General features: G+C 39.2%; 2 protein-coding genes across 5 annotated transcripts in view; one reads left to right on the forward strand and one right to left on the reverse strand.

Annotated features, from left to right (window-relative positions):
- The window catches only part of GRM3 (glutamate metabotropic receptor 3), a 103,463-nt gene extending 101,503 nt beyond the window's left edge, over positions 1–1,960 (forward strand). For all 4 annotated transcript variants that reach the window (XM_017807847.1, XM_017807850.1, XM_017807848.1 and 1 more), the window contains one exon: positions 1,410–1,960. In XM_017807847.1, coding sequence (XP_017663336.1) covers positions 1,410–1,483 — 74 coding nt within the window. In that variant the 3' untranslated portion in view covers positions 1,484–1,960. The remainder of the gene's footprint in view (positions 1–1,409) is intronic.
- A 5,633-nt stretch (positions 1,961–7,593) lies between these two features.
- The window catches only part of KIAA1324L (KIAA1324 like), a 102,347-nt gene continuing 92,849 nt past the window's right edge, over positions 7,594–17,091 (reverse strand). Inside the window, exons 19-22 of the mRNA XM_017807855.1 lie at positions 14,682–14,808; positions 13,766–13,944; positions 12,874–13,039; positions 7,594–9,643 (exon numbers count right to left, since the gene is read on the reverse strand). Of these exons, the coding sequence (XP_017663344.1) occupies positions 9,584–9,643; positions 12,874–13,039; positions 13,766–13,944; positions 14,682–14,808 (532 nt within the window). The 3' untranslated portion in view covers positions 7,594–9,583. The remainder of the gene's footprint in view (positions 9,644–12,873; positions 13,040–13,765; positions 13,945–14,681; positions 14,809–17,091) is intronic.

Raw genomic sequence — 17,091 nt, forward strand, 5'->3', positions numbered from 1 at the left:
AGGGGCTCATTCTTGGATCTCCTGTTTATCAGGAATATGTCCTGCCCTCTGAGTACTAGGTTAGTCCAAGAGATGGCTTTAAATTTCTCTTTTTAAAGCAGTTCTGTTTTAAATGAAATATTTGTTCAGTCAATGAAAGAATTAGAAATAGTAGCCAATTTGAAGAAAGAATTATTTGTTCTAAAAATAATGCTGATCATCTTTAACGAACCAGTTTGCACTGAGAGCATAGCCAGCACCAGATCTGAAAGACTGAGCATGCCCTTGTCAGCTGAATAAATTGCTTTTTACACTGGGTGATTGAGTTTACGAAATCATTGCTTGCCTTGTGTTTTCTTTGATGAAGGCATCACATTTCTCTGGGTCACTGTTACCATTAACCTAATGTATCTTTCAAAAAACAGCTTTGTGGTACTGTGAGCAAAGATGTCACAGAGCATCTGAAAACACATTCTTGATGCCAAGTGAATAATTTTAACAAAGATGGACAAACCAGCTTGCTTTTAAATTAAAATCCACAAGACTTTAGCAGAATGGAGTAATATATTCTGCAGTCAAAATAAAAATACATTTAGAAGCAGATTCTGGTACTCAGATTCAATTGCCATCTAATATCACTGGAGCAATGAAAAGCTGATGTATAAAATTTTATACAATGCAAACAAGTTTATCAGAATCTGGCTCTCATCTCTGGATGCATATTGAATCCTGATCCAGAGCTCCTAGAAATGAAGCGTATCACAGGCAGACGTTATTCTGGGATTAGGTGAGAAATAATCTTGCTTTTAAATTCAGTTATTCAAAAATTTCTTCTCTTCATCCAACATCTAATTAGAATTCTTATTTTTATTAATTAAAAAGTAGATCAACACAGAGTTCTAATATGCAGAGGTGGATTTAAAATTACATATATTTTACTTACAGAAATGTCCACTCCAATTATCTGAAAGCTCAAAGGATCAGGCTTTAGTATTTCTTGCCAACAAAATACAATCCAAAGACACATTTTAATTCTACTGAGATATCTGAGCACTACTCTAACTGTACTAATTCACACTACCATGCAAAGTGCTATAAAGTGAGACTCACTGGTGCAGAATCATCAAAAAAACCCCAATGTATTTTACTCCAACACTGCTTGTAGAAGCATAATCACCCTACGTGTTCCCAGTGGTCAGGAAAGTGAAATCAGGTTTCTCCAGAGGGTGCTTCAGCCTCAGGTCTGAATTTCCGTGTAGAAGTGCAAGCAGCACCTCCATCAGCTCCACTGCTGACCCAGGCGTGCAGAGTGACTTTTCATTAGGCTAAATTGGGTGAGATGGTCCAGATCAACATAAATTCTAGTCCTGTGTGTTGTCATTTTTTGCTGTCCTGAAGTGAGTTGATTTTCCCCTCTCTTTCTCTTTCAGCGTCTGCCAGTATGTACGTACCCACCGTCTGCAACGGGAGGGAAGTTCTGGACTCCACCACTTCGTCTCTGTGATTGTGGCTCGTGGTTCAGTTCTTGAGTTTTTAGACTGTTAGGCAAAATTTTGCACATGTTGTGCACTCCAGAAAACACCAGAAAACAAAAGAAATCAAAGCAAAGTTAGTACCTTTTTTTAGAAACAGTGTAATAAATTATTTTTGAGGATTGTACAGTATATAGTGACGTTCTGGAACTTTTTAGACTGATTTTAGCCCTTCTGTTGTTAACGGTCGTAAGGGACATGTAAATAACCATGGTTCACAATGTGCATAGTCCTGCAGTAAGGGAGTGATTTGTTGCAAGCACAGTTGCAATGTTAGGTGACTTCTTTCCTACGAATTTTTTTTGTAGCTCCTTGTTGTAATTAACTTAGACTGCATTTCTATGTTGTATATTACAGTTACCTTATGTGTAACAGATTGGTTTTCTCAGCACAAAACAGCAGTATTAATGTAAAGGCACCAATAATAAAAAGATAAAAGTTTTTCAGCATGGTTTCATTTTTGTTTCTTCCTCTTTCAAGGTCATTACATTCTTCTAGAGAGCAGGTTAGGTAAAAAGGATAAAAAGTCTGAGCGTGTGTACACAGGTATCTTTGTGTTGGTCTGTGCCTGTGTTATGAAATCTATAGCACATAATATGTGCTTACAGTTAATTCTTTGCCAGTGTCAAATAGAAATTCCTTCTCTTAAAAAAATGCACATTATTAAAGCATCTCAAGTTCTCTTTTTGTTATTAAAATGTAGGGTAATTTTCAAAAGTAAAAATGTCTAATTGCATCTCAATGAGATATTAGCAACAAGTTTTTGATCACTGGTTCTTTCATTTGGCACGACTTAATGCTGTCATGCACACAATAGATTAGTAGCACATAAAAACAAAGAGATTTTAGATTAGGTTGGAAGAAAATCTGTCAGAAAATTAGCTAAAACTGTTTTATATCTCCAGCCAAAACAAAGGTTGTTCAGTTTGTCTGCATCGACACTGGTGTGAAAGGTAATTCAAGCACTGCAGAGATAGAGAAAAAACAGTCAAAAAAAGAGAAATCCAGGAGACATTTACACACATCTCTGGGGTGACCTTTGCGTTCAAACCAAATGCTTCAAGGCATACATACCACCTACTTAGACAATTGCAAAATACCTTAAAAGTCTGGCTTTTATAACTGCACTCTTAAAGCTGCCCTCACTCTATTGAAACAAACTGAAATCCTCCCTTCTGACGGGTCCAAAAAGTCATTAAGGAAACAAACACACCTTTGATTAATGTGTCTGAGCATATTTACCTAAGGGCTTGTTCCTGTTGATCTCATTCCAGCTGAGGTCAATAGCAAAATTCTCATTGACTTCAAAGGCAGCACCACCAAGGCTTGAAAGTCAGACACCATAGATACATACTATTGCATGTACATGTTCTCTGGAGCCCAATTCTCCTGCACTTGCAGAGGTTTTTACACATTTCTGTAAAGGTGCAAGTCCTTAAGGGTGAACTGGCACTGGAGGTAGCTGCTATTTGGAGTACAAAAGTTAAAGATGAAGGATCTTAAAATTCCTATTCATAGATAGACACCTATATTTTCTGAATACCCACATGTCCACCAGCAAAGACCTTTTGATGTCAACACTTCTGTGACTGGCTACACAGATTGCCGTTTAAGCCTCTGCATCATGGAGCTCTCCAGTACAGAAATCCCTGTGACTTTCCCCAAAATATAATCAGCCTGCATTATATACAGAGCTTTGCATTCAACTCTTTTCTCTCCACAAGTTCTGACGTGTCTGATGTTTCAGGTTTGTTTCCCACCTTGATGCAGGGCATGGGGTCAAGTTTGGACAGGTTGGGAGTCTTGCTTTCCAAATTAAGACCCCTTAAAGCATCTCAGGGTGGCAGCTACATTCATTTGACTTTTGTGTGCTCTTTTGTGGATTAAGAGGCTGTTCACAGTGTGGCAAAAGGTTAGAATATATGACCATAATGCTGATGTCCAATCTTTATGGAGCTCTTAAAAATGCCCAGGACAATGAGAGTTCCTTCTCGATTTTTATGGAAAGCCACAATCAGGGTCAAATACACCTCATCTAACACTTATTGTTTACAATGACTAAGTAAATAGCTGCATCTGAGATTGTCAACCCTTTCTCCCTTTTTACTCAGTGGAGGGAAGCAGGCATAATCCACCTGGCTTATCTCACTCTGCCACTTTAGGCAGGGATGAATCTCTCCAAATAAATGCTAGCACAGCTTGCTCAGATCACAGAGTTTGCACTGAAAATGAAGGCATTGTGTCAGATGATTCCAACCCCAGACTCTAAACTGACACCACTGAAGTTAATTTGTAGCAGGTGAGGATCGTACTGTGTTAGAGTTTTCATTCATTTTGATAGGACTATTGAGAAAATGACCCAATGTCTGTGTCTGGACATGTTATAAATACTTAGTTGGCTTGAAAGCCACTTCCATGTGGGTTTTTCACGCAAAAAAGCCCCAACAACCAAAACATGCAGCTCTGGAGATCCAGCCCCACTGAATGCTCCTGACATTCTTGTACTTTGTTTGGTTTTGTCTTGAAAGCTTTTCACCACTTCCCATTGGATGTCCAGGGATGCAGATTATCTGGTATTGCCTGATGATTCAAGTAATCCAGTTTCAAAAGACAGCACATCAGAAAAGGGAAGTGTCAAAGTCTGGCGGGGGCTTTCCACACCATACTGTCATGAAAACCTCTTGTGAAAGGAAATTTAAAATTTTTTTTCTTTGCCATTTTCTCATATAGTTACTTTAGTTTCTCTATTTAAAACAGTTTATAATTTTTGTTCCCATTTGTGTAAAACTTGGGTTTAGAGTATGAGCCTCTTCTGAGCTCTTCATTGCTCCCATCACATGAAAAAATTTGAGCAATTCCTCACAGGGCAGAGGGTAGAGGGAAGCCCAAAGTACCTCAGCTGTGAGCCTTGAGAGTCATCACACTGCTCTGAGCCCTGCACACTCAGGGGTGAAATGCTGAAAGCAGAGGCAATGCTGTGGATGAGAGCAAGCCTTAACCTTGCCTTACAGTGCCTTACTGGAGGCTGAAGAAAACTAGTTTTTTATTCAGAAGCCATAACTCCAAGTACCTCAGCTCTCTGATACAAATCACAGGCACAGAAAGGTTTGTGAAAAACTGAGCACTTTGTATATATTGGCAGAATATAAAAATAAAACTCAAAAAAATCATTGCAGGTCAGTCTGAAGTAAACAAGGTTTGTAGGGTTTTGTCTCTGTCCTTGGTTTTGGGTGTGTTGTTTTAGTGTGGGGTTTTGTGGGGTTTTTTTAGGAGAGGTCTTTGTTTTCTAAGTCTTTAATGAAGTTTGAAAACAAAACCAAAATTTACTCTAGAAAATCAAAACATTTTATTTTGTCTTCAAGTCATTGTTTTTCCTGAATTAGTTGAACACAACTAGTTTCAGTCATAGCCAAAACAATTTCAAAATGAATTGTTTTTTCAAATTTAAAAATCAAAACCTATTTTAAAAAAATCATGTTCCACCTGAACAGAACAAATCCCAAAAATCAGCAAAAAAATGTCCAAAATATACTGACTCCACCCAGAAATTTTGGCTCTGGTTAAAGAGGTTTACACTGCAATCCAAAATTAGAGTAAGGGAGACCCAAAAGAAACCCTTAACTCATCACTAAATGCAGTCTGATGTCCATGATGCTATTGCTTGTTCATTAATGCTTGCAGTCTCCAAGACAAAAGGCAGAAGCTGCTTATCCAGAGCCACCTCAAAGCTTCTCAGCAACATAAACATAGACAAAACTGAGCATTGTGACTGCAAGAAGAAAAAAGGCCAGGCCCAGGCTGGGCTGGTTTTGCAATAGGAAGGGGATGGGGTAGCAAATATACATCACACAGCTTTGCTTTGGCTTTTAGATGCAGTTACAGGACCAGCCTCACAGTACATGGGACCTTAGAGAATTCTTCCTGATGAGATCCCACTCTATAGATCCAGAGGAATCACCAAAAGACAGTGACAGTTTATGATCAACTGATCTTGTGTTTCCCTCCTTCCTGCTGCATGTATTCAGTGTGGGCACATCTAGCCAGGGATGTCACTGTACATTGTGGCACCACGTTAAGCCTGACCTCCTTTTATTTCTGTTCCTGCCTCCTTACATGCTTTCCAAAGCAGCACAGTTCACTAGTCTTCCACAAGAAATAAAAACAAGGGTATTCAGTGAAAGAAGTACACAAGGGGAAAGACTAAGGCAGAACACCACCAAAGATAAGCAGAACTTCACAAGAGTTCTCTTGAGGCTGTCATTGGGAAGAGAAAGCTCTGGAGACACCTCACTGCAGCCTTCCAGTACCTAAAGGGGGTTCATAAAAAGGCAACATTTTACATGGGCAGGCAGTAATAGCACAAGGGGGAATTGTTTTAAAGTAAAATAGGACGTATTTAGATTAGATTTTAGGAAGAATACTTCAGTGTGAAAGTAGTGAGGGACTGGGGTGGGTTTCCTGGAGAAGCTGTGGATGCCTCATCCCTGGAAGTGTTCAAGGCCAGGCTGGATGGGACTTTAAGCAATCTGGTCTCATAGAAGGTGTCCTAGCCCATGGCAGGAGGATTGGAACTAGAACACCTTAAAGGTCCCTTCCAACTCAAAACATCCTGTGATTCTGTGATCATTCCCTGTTACATTATCTAGAATTGCTATATTAAGTCATGTTTCATGATATGGACCAACAACCAGCAGCATTCCTTGCTAAGGAGAAAATGTCATCCCCATTGTGTGTCAGCACCAACTGTAGCTGCTTCTACTCTTACACTGAAGCATTTATGTTGGCCACTGCTGGACAAAAGTCAACAACCACTGGCTCCTAAATGGCAACACCTGCTGCTATCTGATTATAATTAAGTATCTTGATTTTATGCATATTACTGGCTCTGACAGGACAAAAACTGTAAACCTTCCCCTTAACTAACAAAGAATCCCTGAACCCATTTTTCAAGACCAAAGAGACAAATCCTTTCTTTGAACAAAGATGACAGATCATTGAAGCTATTCAGTTACTTCCCACTGTGGCTCTAAGACACTTAATTTCCCCCAAACCTTAATCAATCGTATTATATATTACAAATGTCAACCAACATAATCAGAGCCAGGCTAGAATCCATTATTTGCTCATTTCCCCCCGTGCAAGCACTGCCAAATCTGAGACAATAACATTCTGCTAATTTGCCAATAACTTACACAGAGAAAGCACTAAAATGGGCTTAATCCTCAAAGAGATTCAGTTGTTTGACTCCAGATTTCAAAGAAAAGCATGCAAATGCAGCAATAAAATGCATTCCGTTTAATCAAGTGAACACTTAACAGACTGATTCATATTGTTTTATGGCATCAAATAACAATTTCTGATGTGATTCCATGTGGGAGAAAAGGGGGACGTTGCTGTAAGTATATTTTGGCAGAGTAATAGAAGAGGTCACAGACAACTGATTTCTTAATGAAGTGTTAAAGGCTTCTAAAATTCATCTTTTATAGGAAAATGGAAACTTCTCCTCTGTACTACAACTTTAACAGAAAGAAAAGAATAGCAGAAGTCAGATAAAATATGCCAGTTTACACCTGCTTAATGATTGGGAAATGCAATTTTCTTATTTAAAGGTAAATAAAGTCTACAGTATTGGTTTGCATCCCACTATGTTAGCACTGCACCAGATACAATATTAGATTGCCTGGGAGAATATTCAATATCATGACAAACCATTTGGAAGCAGAGCTGAGAAGAGTCATACAGCAAAGTCTGTCACATCTGACAAAAAAATCCACTGTATTTTATTTGGAAAATAAAATGGAAAGAAAAGGAAACCAAACTAACACTGTGTGGTATTAAGTCAAATTAAATATAGTTCATAAAAATTAAGGCATTTTTTGCATTACAGGGATATAGGTGCAGTGATGAAAAAAGAAGTGGTGTTCTGGAGAATGAATTGTCATTTTGGCTTAGAAAACATATGGACAGAGAAGGGAAAAAATTAAAGGAGATATAGACAGATGCAATTTGATGGCAGTGAAAAGCTTTACCCATCACTGCAGATCTGCAATGTTCAGGAAAGGCTGCAGTGCCACCAAACATCTCAAGCCCAAAATTTCAAATATATTTTCACTTTATTTTATGAATGTCCATCAGATATATATCTTTGATGCTACAACACACTTGAATAAAAATCAACAACATAAAAACCCTCATCATAAAAGATCCAAGAATTGAAATCCCAAAGTCATAACCATTTACTCTGTGAGCATATCATCTTTGACAACCATACATAAATGACATCATGACAACAAATACAATGTACAATAATAAGTGTGCAATGGTACAAAATATACAAAAAGGAATGTGTATTTAATATACATTCAACAATACCCCATAAAAATCTTTTTTGGGAAAGTGAAGTGCCTTTTCAAGACCAACAGAAAATGTGCACCACTTCATTTAGGATGGCTGAAGTATCTCCCATCAAAAGAGTAAAGCGTGTGTTCTTTGACTGGAACTATAAAATAACTGAGCTGAATTTTTCCTAATGAAAAAAAATCTAAACTTCATAAAATTTTTGTCCACATCTATAGTATAATAAAATATTTAGAGTGCAGAAAATTCAGTTTGATTTAAATTTTACTTAAAAGTGGGCCATTTTTTATTGATAGATCTAGCTCAGTCATATAAAATCAAAAATCTATATTCCTTATAGTAAAAAGACCATTTCTGCCCATGTGTCTTTTCTAGTTTTGATGCATTCCACAATTCACATAAATTTGCTGTAATGGAAATATGAGTCTGACCAGAGGTCAATGTAAGAATCGTTCTTCATTTTCTCCTGGCTCTATACAAGTCTTGCATAATTTTACTCAAATATTTTTTTGCCTAAGTTTCAGATTCCTTTGAGTTTGACCTCAATGGGAATTTCAGGAAATTGTTACTGTGGATATCATGAAGGTCACATGCTTACAATGTGGCTGATTTTATGAAAAAGTCCACCTAGCCTCCAGTTTTCAAGGCACCCTTTTGTGCCCTTCTTCCAAAGCTGGTACTTGCACTGACAGCAGAAAGAATTTACTCGCTGGGCTGGGCAAGTACATGACCCGTGCTCAGCTCTGCTGGGCATCCATCCTCCTCCTTGCGTGGGTCCAGGAGTGAAGGTGGCTGAGTATCTCTACTAAGCCTCCCAACTGACAAAGCTGATCTCTGATTTCCAAAAGTAGAGACTCTTGCTGTACCTCCAGAGTTCAGGATTTGTTGGTTCACAACCCATATGTGCAGCCCAAGGGAGGACACTGAATCTGCCAAAAGGCCAAGCTTTCACAGAGAGGGATAAGTGCAATTTGCACCGTAGGTACCACTTCACTTCTCTTTACGGAGTTTGAACCTGCTACTGCCTGTAAATCCATGGGCCCAGACCTACAGTTCATACGACAGCAGTTAATACATTTAAATTTAATAGCACTGGGTTTTACCCCAACCCTGATGGCCATAACTTAGGCATCAGAATGGGTTCAACTTGCAGGAGCAACACCATTCCTCTTGTAATAAAGGTCAACATAGATCATCTAGACCTTCAAAGCAACAGACCAAACGTATTTTCCAAAGTTCAAAATTCACCTGAGGCTCATTCTGAGTACCATTCCCAATTTTGATTTTGAGAGAGACTCATAATTATGCTAGTAAGCAACTAGCTGGAGGTTGCAGGCCTCTCTGAAAATCATATCTTGGGAATATGCGTAGAAGGAGTGAGAGGAAATGAAAGGTATCTATAAATCATATGGCATGCCTGAGCAATGCCCAGGTGAATGCAAAAAATTCATGTTATTTGCAGTATGTGTATCTCTTCCTGAGTTGAATTTCATTCCCAGTATGGAATCCAAGCATCTGCTTTCTTTTTTTGGCAAGGTACTCAATCACATGGTAAGGCAATCCAATTTTCTGGTTTGCTTCCTGTCTTCTTTCTTCCTAAATGGCTAAGCATTTCTCACCAAGATCACCATTACAATGTGTGCCAGAATATGTTTAAAATATGGTCCTGTAAAAATAGAAATTAGGTTTGTTTCTCTGAAGGCAGCATTAATTCTTCATATATTTTGGGATCTTGAAGATTTCAGCTGAACAGATTCAAAATTGTCTTCCTTTTCCTGCAATAGAAAAGACAGGTTCTCATCAACTTGGATTCCTCAAATTCTCACCAGCAGTTACCATAGTCACTTCTCTCAATATCCTTTGCCAAAAACTTCATTTTATTTTTACCACAGTAATTAAGTGCATAGTTTGATCCTTTAAGATTTAATAACATTGCTAATTCTGTAAAAAACTTGCAAACCTAATAAAATTATGCTATAGATATTGTTCATAGTACTTATTTTAGAGGGTACAGGGAAAGTTTACGTTTCATACTCATAGTATAGGGCAGGTAGTAAGAGTTGGGGAATTGCAAGATAATCATCTCTATGGTTATTATCACTTATTAATGTGTTTCGCACAATGAATAAAATATTTGGAACAAAATCTGTGACTGTGAACACCACTGCCTTGCCCTTGGATTCTAACTGTAACTCCTCCTCTGGGAGACCCACAGGACAAAAAGAGTCTACAAGTCCTCTGCCATCTTAAAAATCAGGGTTGAGTTTCCATTTGCTGGGTGACAGCCTAGGCCATCTGGTCAGCAGACATCAGGGTGAGAAATCTGGACATACATGTGGTTACTGTGTGTGTGACCAACCCAAGGGTCCAGGCAGAAGCAATGAATGAAGGAGCCCTAATAAAAGTACTCACTAGAAAATGCTGGTTCTTGCTCCGTGTGCCTGCCTTTTACACATGTTCACGTGCACAAATAGTTTGGAAACTATGCTCAGCTAACTTAATAATCTGATTTTTAAAGCCATCTCAGTCAGATCAGGACAGCCCAGCGCAGAGGTGAGAAAGAAGGGGAGAAATTGTCCTGCGCTAGACTACTGCAGAGAATGTGTTCTGAAGAACCTGGTATTGTTATGCTGGAGGCAACAGATGGAACTAGAACAGCCTCCAGTCTGAAACAGGTTTGTATTTCTTTAGCTTCTATATTCTTATTAAAAATAAGTCATCCCTTTCTATATTACAGGCCTAGTCCTGAATTCCTTGGGTACTCAAAACAACTAATACCTTCATGACATGCTGGCAGAAATGCTGAAGCATGAACACAGAATTAGGATACTGCAGATTTTTCTTTATCTCTCATTTTACAATTCTCCTTTTTTCTCCTGTTTTCCTCCATGTATTTTTTCCATATTTGACGTGCATATGTAGCAGGAGATGAATTTCCTCATCTTTTGCATAAATGAAAACTGATGCCTATAACATTTATTTTCAATAAATATATACTAAATTCATGTTATCTGCAGGCATACAGGATACAGAGTTCAGTAACCTAATGAGGTACTGGAAGCTGAGTTTGCCGGTGATGATTAGCTAGCAGTAAAAAAGGAACAAGCTTAAAATATCTGACAGGCTTGTTTAAAAAGGAGAGAATACTCAGGAAGATTCCTACAATGGATATAGGAACATTAAGCAACTCCAAATAGGCTTTCAAGTTGTCTGAGTACTGAAATAATAAAGCTTACTTTAAAAAGGAAAAAAACCCACTTCTCATAGAATCACAGAATGGTTTGGGTTGGAAGGGACCTTAAAGATCATCTCGTTCCAACCTTCCTGCCATGGGCTAGGACACCTTCCACTAGAACAGATTGCTCAAATCTGCATCCAGCCTGGCCTTGAACACTTCCAGGGATGGGGCCACATCTTCTCTGGGCCTGCCAGAGCTTCTCTTGGCAACCTGTGCCAGTGTCTCATCACCCTCATAGTGAAGAATTTCTTCATATTATAATATCTAACAATATCTAATCTAAACCAGGTGTGAGCCAGTCACTGGTGTTGCAAATAGAGTCAGCAAAGCTTGTGCACTTATCAGGAGTACCACAAAACATGACCCTCACCAGCAGCACTGCTCACTATGCTAAGCCACAGCCAGCTAAGACACTTCACGGACAAAAAACCAACATCAGTATTTCAAAGTTAGTGCCTGTAGGATTCAAAATGGAATCAACTTTTATTTTTGCAACATCACCAGAAAATTCGATGTGATTTGATTTTATTTACATTTTCAATATTCTCAATATTGAATTAAGATTTAATATTGAATTTCTGCCCCTTTCTACAAGGAACAATATTGATTTTGCAAGACAAATAGCCAGGCTAGGGTCAAGGGGAAGTTCTGCATATTATTTGTGCAATGGTAACTTCTCCTAGGAGGGATATCTGGGAAGAAGGTAGAGTGGGAAGTGGACACAAGTATAATGAAAAAAGTAAAAGAATGAAGAGAAGAGAATAAGGGAAAAGAAAGGTAGAACACAAGTTTTCATTACGTTGCACTCAATCACAGAAAGAAAAACAAGGAATACAAGAAAAGATCTAAAATTCAACATTCTGAAATATTATTTGGAAAATAAAAAAGAGTGTGATGTTTTAAAATTCACTTTTGTGATGATCTTTTAGGAGAACCTTCCTATGAAAGTTCTTCCTTTTAAGAAACTTTCCTAAGAAACTCACTTCAACAAAACTCTTTGAAAGGGAAAATTTCATTCACCTTCATCCTGATTATATCAGATGCCTCAGCGGGACTCCCTTAAAGACAACACTACCTTTCCTATAGCACAGAATTCAAGGCATTTGGAACAAACACCAAAGTGCTTATGGTATCTACCATAATGGTCTTCTGTTGCTCTTCTCAGAAATGTTCAAAGGACACCAAAAACTTTTGTGCTATCAATTCAGACATGCAACAATCCACATCACATGTGCAACAGAAAAAAAGTGCTTTTTGGTGTTGCTTCCCACTGGACTGGAGGAAGTTGCTGTATTGGGCAACAGGCTGAATCTGATGCCTCCTCTTCAGCTGAATCCCACCCAAAATGATGGTTCTCGAGTCAGCTATGAAGGAAACTCAGGTGAGTTGCAAGAGCTGGCTGGTGGCTCTGTTCCCAATGTTAATTTTTACTATCTCTGATAGCTGTGTTTGCCTCAGCAATGGAGGCGTCTGGTAGGACTCTGGGCGGAGAGGTTCTCTCCACCATTAACTGCTCTTTTCAGGTATCACCCATACAATAAAAAATGCTACTAAAATCTCTCTATGGAGGAAGAAGCATTTACTCAATACCCTGCAGCATTTCTTAACTTTATCCAGACTGTGGATCTCAGCAGATCGTTATGGATTGGATGAAATGTGTGGGGGAGGCTGCACTGCTGTGCAAATTAACATCACAGACTCATTACATCCAGTAAAAAAAATATGTAATAATATTTTTTAGTATTAATATTAGCAAATACTACTCACCTTTGTTGCCAAGGACTTGAGTTTGCCCAGCAGTGACTGCTTATTTGAATATACTATTTCTTCTTCATTATCTTCCCCTTCCATTATAGCACAGCTGTCAGCAGCTGGCAGTTCGCACTCTTTTGAGTTCGTTGTCATCACTAATTTGGAATATTTATACTCCAACCTGAAGATATAAAGCCAGACAGGCATAGATTTTTTTACAAATGTCCCATACTCAAAGTTTTTGTAATTTAGGTTATCTACCAGTCCTCCCACATAGTCATTTCTGAGGTATTTACTGGAAATTAGATCCTTTTCAATTACTAAAAATATATAATAACCAAAATAGTATTAACAATACAGCAAGCTCTTGCTCCCCAGATTAGTCCTCCATCCTTATAAAAGAAACATGTTTTCCCAAAAGACCACAAGTAGGTCAAGAGGGCTTCCTGCATGAAGAGGTGCGACCTGTGTGCTGGTTGGGGCAACAACCAAAGTAGAACTAAGAAATATACAGTCAATAACCTTATTTTAACCCACCTGAAAGGGGCTAATTAGACTAAAGATATCTTTTTGGTATCTAGACCTTGAAAAATCCACGTTGCTTCAGAATCTAAGGTCAAATTCAAACTCTCAGAAGTTAAAAATATAGTTAGTTCCTATTGGGAAATTATGTCATAAAAAATTACTGTGGCTTTTCTACACTTTCCTCACCAGAATGTTTCACAGACACTGTTGGCAGAAGAAACATCAACTTGATGTATAAACAAGGATCCATGATGTATAAACCCTGAATCAACACGGTACTTGTCATCAACACTGTCATAAGGTCAGATCCAGGAAAGTCTTTCTGTTCACTCCATCAAGCTTTCAGCTTACTTTTATATGGAACACAATTTGCAGTACTTACTTCTGGTTCTTCTTCCAAAAATAGCAGGTCAAGGCTATGAGTAGAACAGCTGTGAAAGCACCAACACCAGCTCCAACTTTAAGCCAAAAGTCTACTGTTTCACAAGTGCTGGTCTTTTTTTCTGGCAAGGAAACCCCTTTAATGCAATGCTTTGGTTCATTCCATACATACAAGGTTTCCTTTCAAACAGAAAACAAAAAAAATCAAAAAGTGAGGTGCTTGTAGGAAAAGAGAGAACTACTTAGAGTTGCAGAAAACAAGCTGTTCTGAAGTAGAAAGGTTAGATAACTTTTCAGTGAAAGCCAGACTCTCGCTGAAGTTTTATTGTCTAATCAGTCATCTCCTTATTTGTGCCTGCAGGTTCAGGCATGGCAAAAGGATTTCCTCTTCTGTATAGTTCTTCATGTGACACAGTATGAGTTGGACAGCTATTGGGAATGAGTTGTGCCTGCATTGGAGCTGCTGACCAACAGGATAGTTTGAACCTGTGGAGGGACTTCCTAACCTTTGACTAGAGGAGGCAGCAGCAAAAATATTGCAAGCAAGGTAGGATGAATTTATAAACTGAAATTCCCAATCCTTTCCTAGCTTGCCCTTGGTGTTTATGGCTACTGAGAATTGGATGCATTTGGGAACTCCATTCTTCACAAATAACTTACCTGCATCTATGAATGCATAGAGAGTTCACATCCTTACTCACACCACAACTGGTCAGGAAAAGCCAGGTCTACTCCAGGAACCACACTGCCATTGGCACAAACATTCCTGAGTCTCAACACAGCACCCCAATGTGGTTGCAACCAGACAGCTCAGAGCCTGGACTCTGCCTGCACTTACATATCAGTCTGCCCACCAAATTTCAACAAGAGTCTGAGTTATACCCAAATGAACCCATCTGGAGATATGGGTCCTGTACCTGAAATCCTTTTTTGCAGGCTCCCTCAATCTCGTGGTAGTCTTGCTCTGTGCAGAGAGGACAAGCTTCTGCACTTTCCCAAACAAAGTAGAAAGTGCATCCATCGCAGGTGCCCGCAGGGCAAGAGCTGGGAGGAGAACAAAGCCTAGTGATCAGTTATTAAACACTCTGGGGTTTGCATTGTCACTCCACATTCTGCTGCTGAAGATTGGGAATGGTAAGTACAAGAAATGGATAAACATCCATCAAGTCAGCAGATGAAAAAAATCTGGGGAAGAATTTTCCCCAGTTTGTAAAATGCTTTCTCAAGTGACAACAGATGTTGAGCTGTCAAATCTCTAAAATAACAGTTCATTTCCTAGCAGGGAGTAGTATTCTTACACAGGGGAGAGGAGGGGAGGAGAGGGGAGGGGAGGGGAGGGGAGGACAGGGCAGGGGAGGACAGGGGAGGGGAGGACAGGGGAGGGGAAGGAAGAGGAGTAGAACTACACCAGTGTTTCACCAGCACGGGCTAGCCCAGCACACGCCTCTGTCACTGTTCTCCTGCACTGAGTGACTGTTCCACACAAATGCTGCTATCCGGTTCCTGCCATCGTTCTAATGATGCCTGGGTGATTTAGTCCATATGGAATGGACTTGTCCTGTCATGGTTAATTACTAGAAGGATGTTCACCAGTTAATGAAGAGATAACAGCTTCTCTTAGTCTAAGGAAAACTAATGGCCTATTTTGTATTCAGCCTGCAGAAAAAAGTTGTACTAGCAATGATAGGACATTCACATAGCTTTTGTTACTGACAATCACATCAGGTCTAACAGCAGCAATGGCCAAAAGTCCATGCAAGAAGTTCAGTTATGTAAATACGAAATATATTCATACCAAAAATGCATTTAAAATTATGTTGTTCTATATCATTTGGAAACCTGTTATCCTGATCTGAAGCACTGAAAAATCTCCAGCCCTAACAGGCCATTCTGGTTTATCCTGGTTTGAGCACCTGACAACTGTCTTCTCTGGATTATGGAGCATTTTTCAAACTACATGGGAAGAGCACTGACAGACCTTTCTCCTCAACTGCTTTCATCTTATACTGTAGCTTCATGTGATACTAAACACTGTGTCTGGAGGATCAAGGAGTTAGGTGCTGTATTATTTGACATATATCAGGTACCTCACTGTGTGAAAACTGCTGTCTGATTGCTGAGGTAATCAAAGGAGGATAGGAAGGGAGAAGTCAACACAAACTGGGATAAGGTACATATGTCAGCTGTGTGTCATTTCTGCCCATGCTCACACTTTTAAAAGCAAGGTAGGTTGTTCCTCTCTCACTGCTGGTGAGTTATCACAGCTCACATTGTGTTTAACCTGTGACATTAGGAGAACAACTGGAGGATTTTCACATGGCAGCTGATAGACAGCAGCTTATTGCCCAGCGTAGCTTGTAGTGTGTCAGATCCCTCAGCAACTGGGGTAAGTATCTTCCAAGGTGTTCAATCATCAATCACTCATCCATCACCTGTGAAGCAGGTGCTGCCTTGCCTTCATTCAGCTGAGCATGGTTCATCTGTCTCAAAAGGGACAGGGATCAAAGGATCCCACACTTCTCACACTTGGGAAAAGGACTTGGCTTTTGGGAAGGGGCATGAGTGATGGGGCCATCAGCAGATTTATAGTAACATCCAGACACCCTAAGATGTGCCTTGACAAGGAAGGTCAAGATGGGCCAAGAGGAAGGTCATCAGAGTTGAGGAGAACTTCTGAAGAATGACAGGGTGTTGTTAAAGAGTAACAGAATTAATCCTTTTACAGTTTTTTTTTCTCTGTAACTTTTCAGTTATCCTTTAAGTTATGTTTATGCAGGGATAAACAGGACTTTAGAAGAAAGACACATTTTGAAGTCACTTGAATCAGAGAGAAGGGAAAAGGTCAGGCAAATTAAACTCAGCTAGTACAAGGGGGTTAGGATGCAAACTGGAGTGATGAGACACATAAATAAATACATCTCGAACTTTAACTAGACAGAGTTCAGGGCTCGGATAAGCATTGCAATAGCAGATTTCATAATTCCTAGGACAGGTTGCTCTTTTCCAAAAAAATAATTTTTTCCATAGCCACTACTGTAGATCAAGGAAGAAAAACCACCTCTCAAACCCTGACCAGGCAGTTCTAATCAGGAGGCCAAAGATTAAAATAAGGAACTGAAATAAAGGAAAAGTTAAGACAAGGAAACATTACTAAATTTTCTTTTGCCTTTAAGCTCAGAACAACCTGCCTGAGCTCTAATGTCTCTCATCACACACTCTAAACACAAATGAGTTTGTCTGCTGGGAGGTGATGGACACCTAGGAAAAACACATGAGACCTCCTGCATAGCTGATGAGGGCAACAGCATTCCTCATTGCTGTTAAAAT

The sequence above is a fragment of the Lepidothrix coronata genome, unplaced genomic scaffold (assembly GCF_001604755.1).
Source record: "Lepidothrix coronata isolate B3197 unplaced genomic scaffold, Lepidothrix_coronata-1.0 Scaffold20, whole genome shotgun sequence".
NCBI lineage: Eukaryota > Metazoa > Chordata > Aves > Passeriformes > Pipridae > Lepidothrix > Lepidothrix coronata.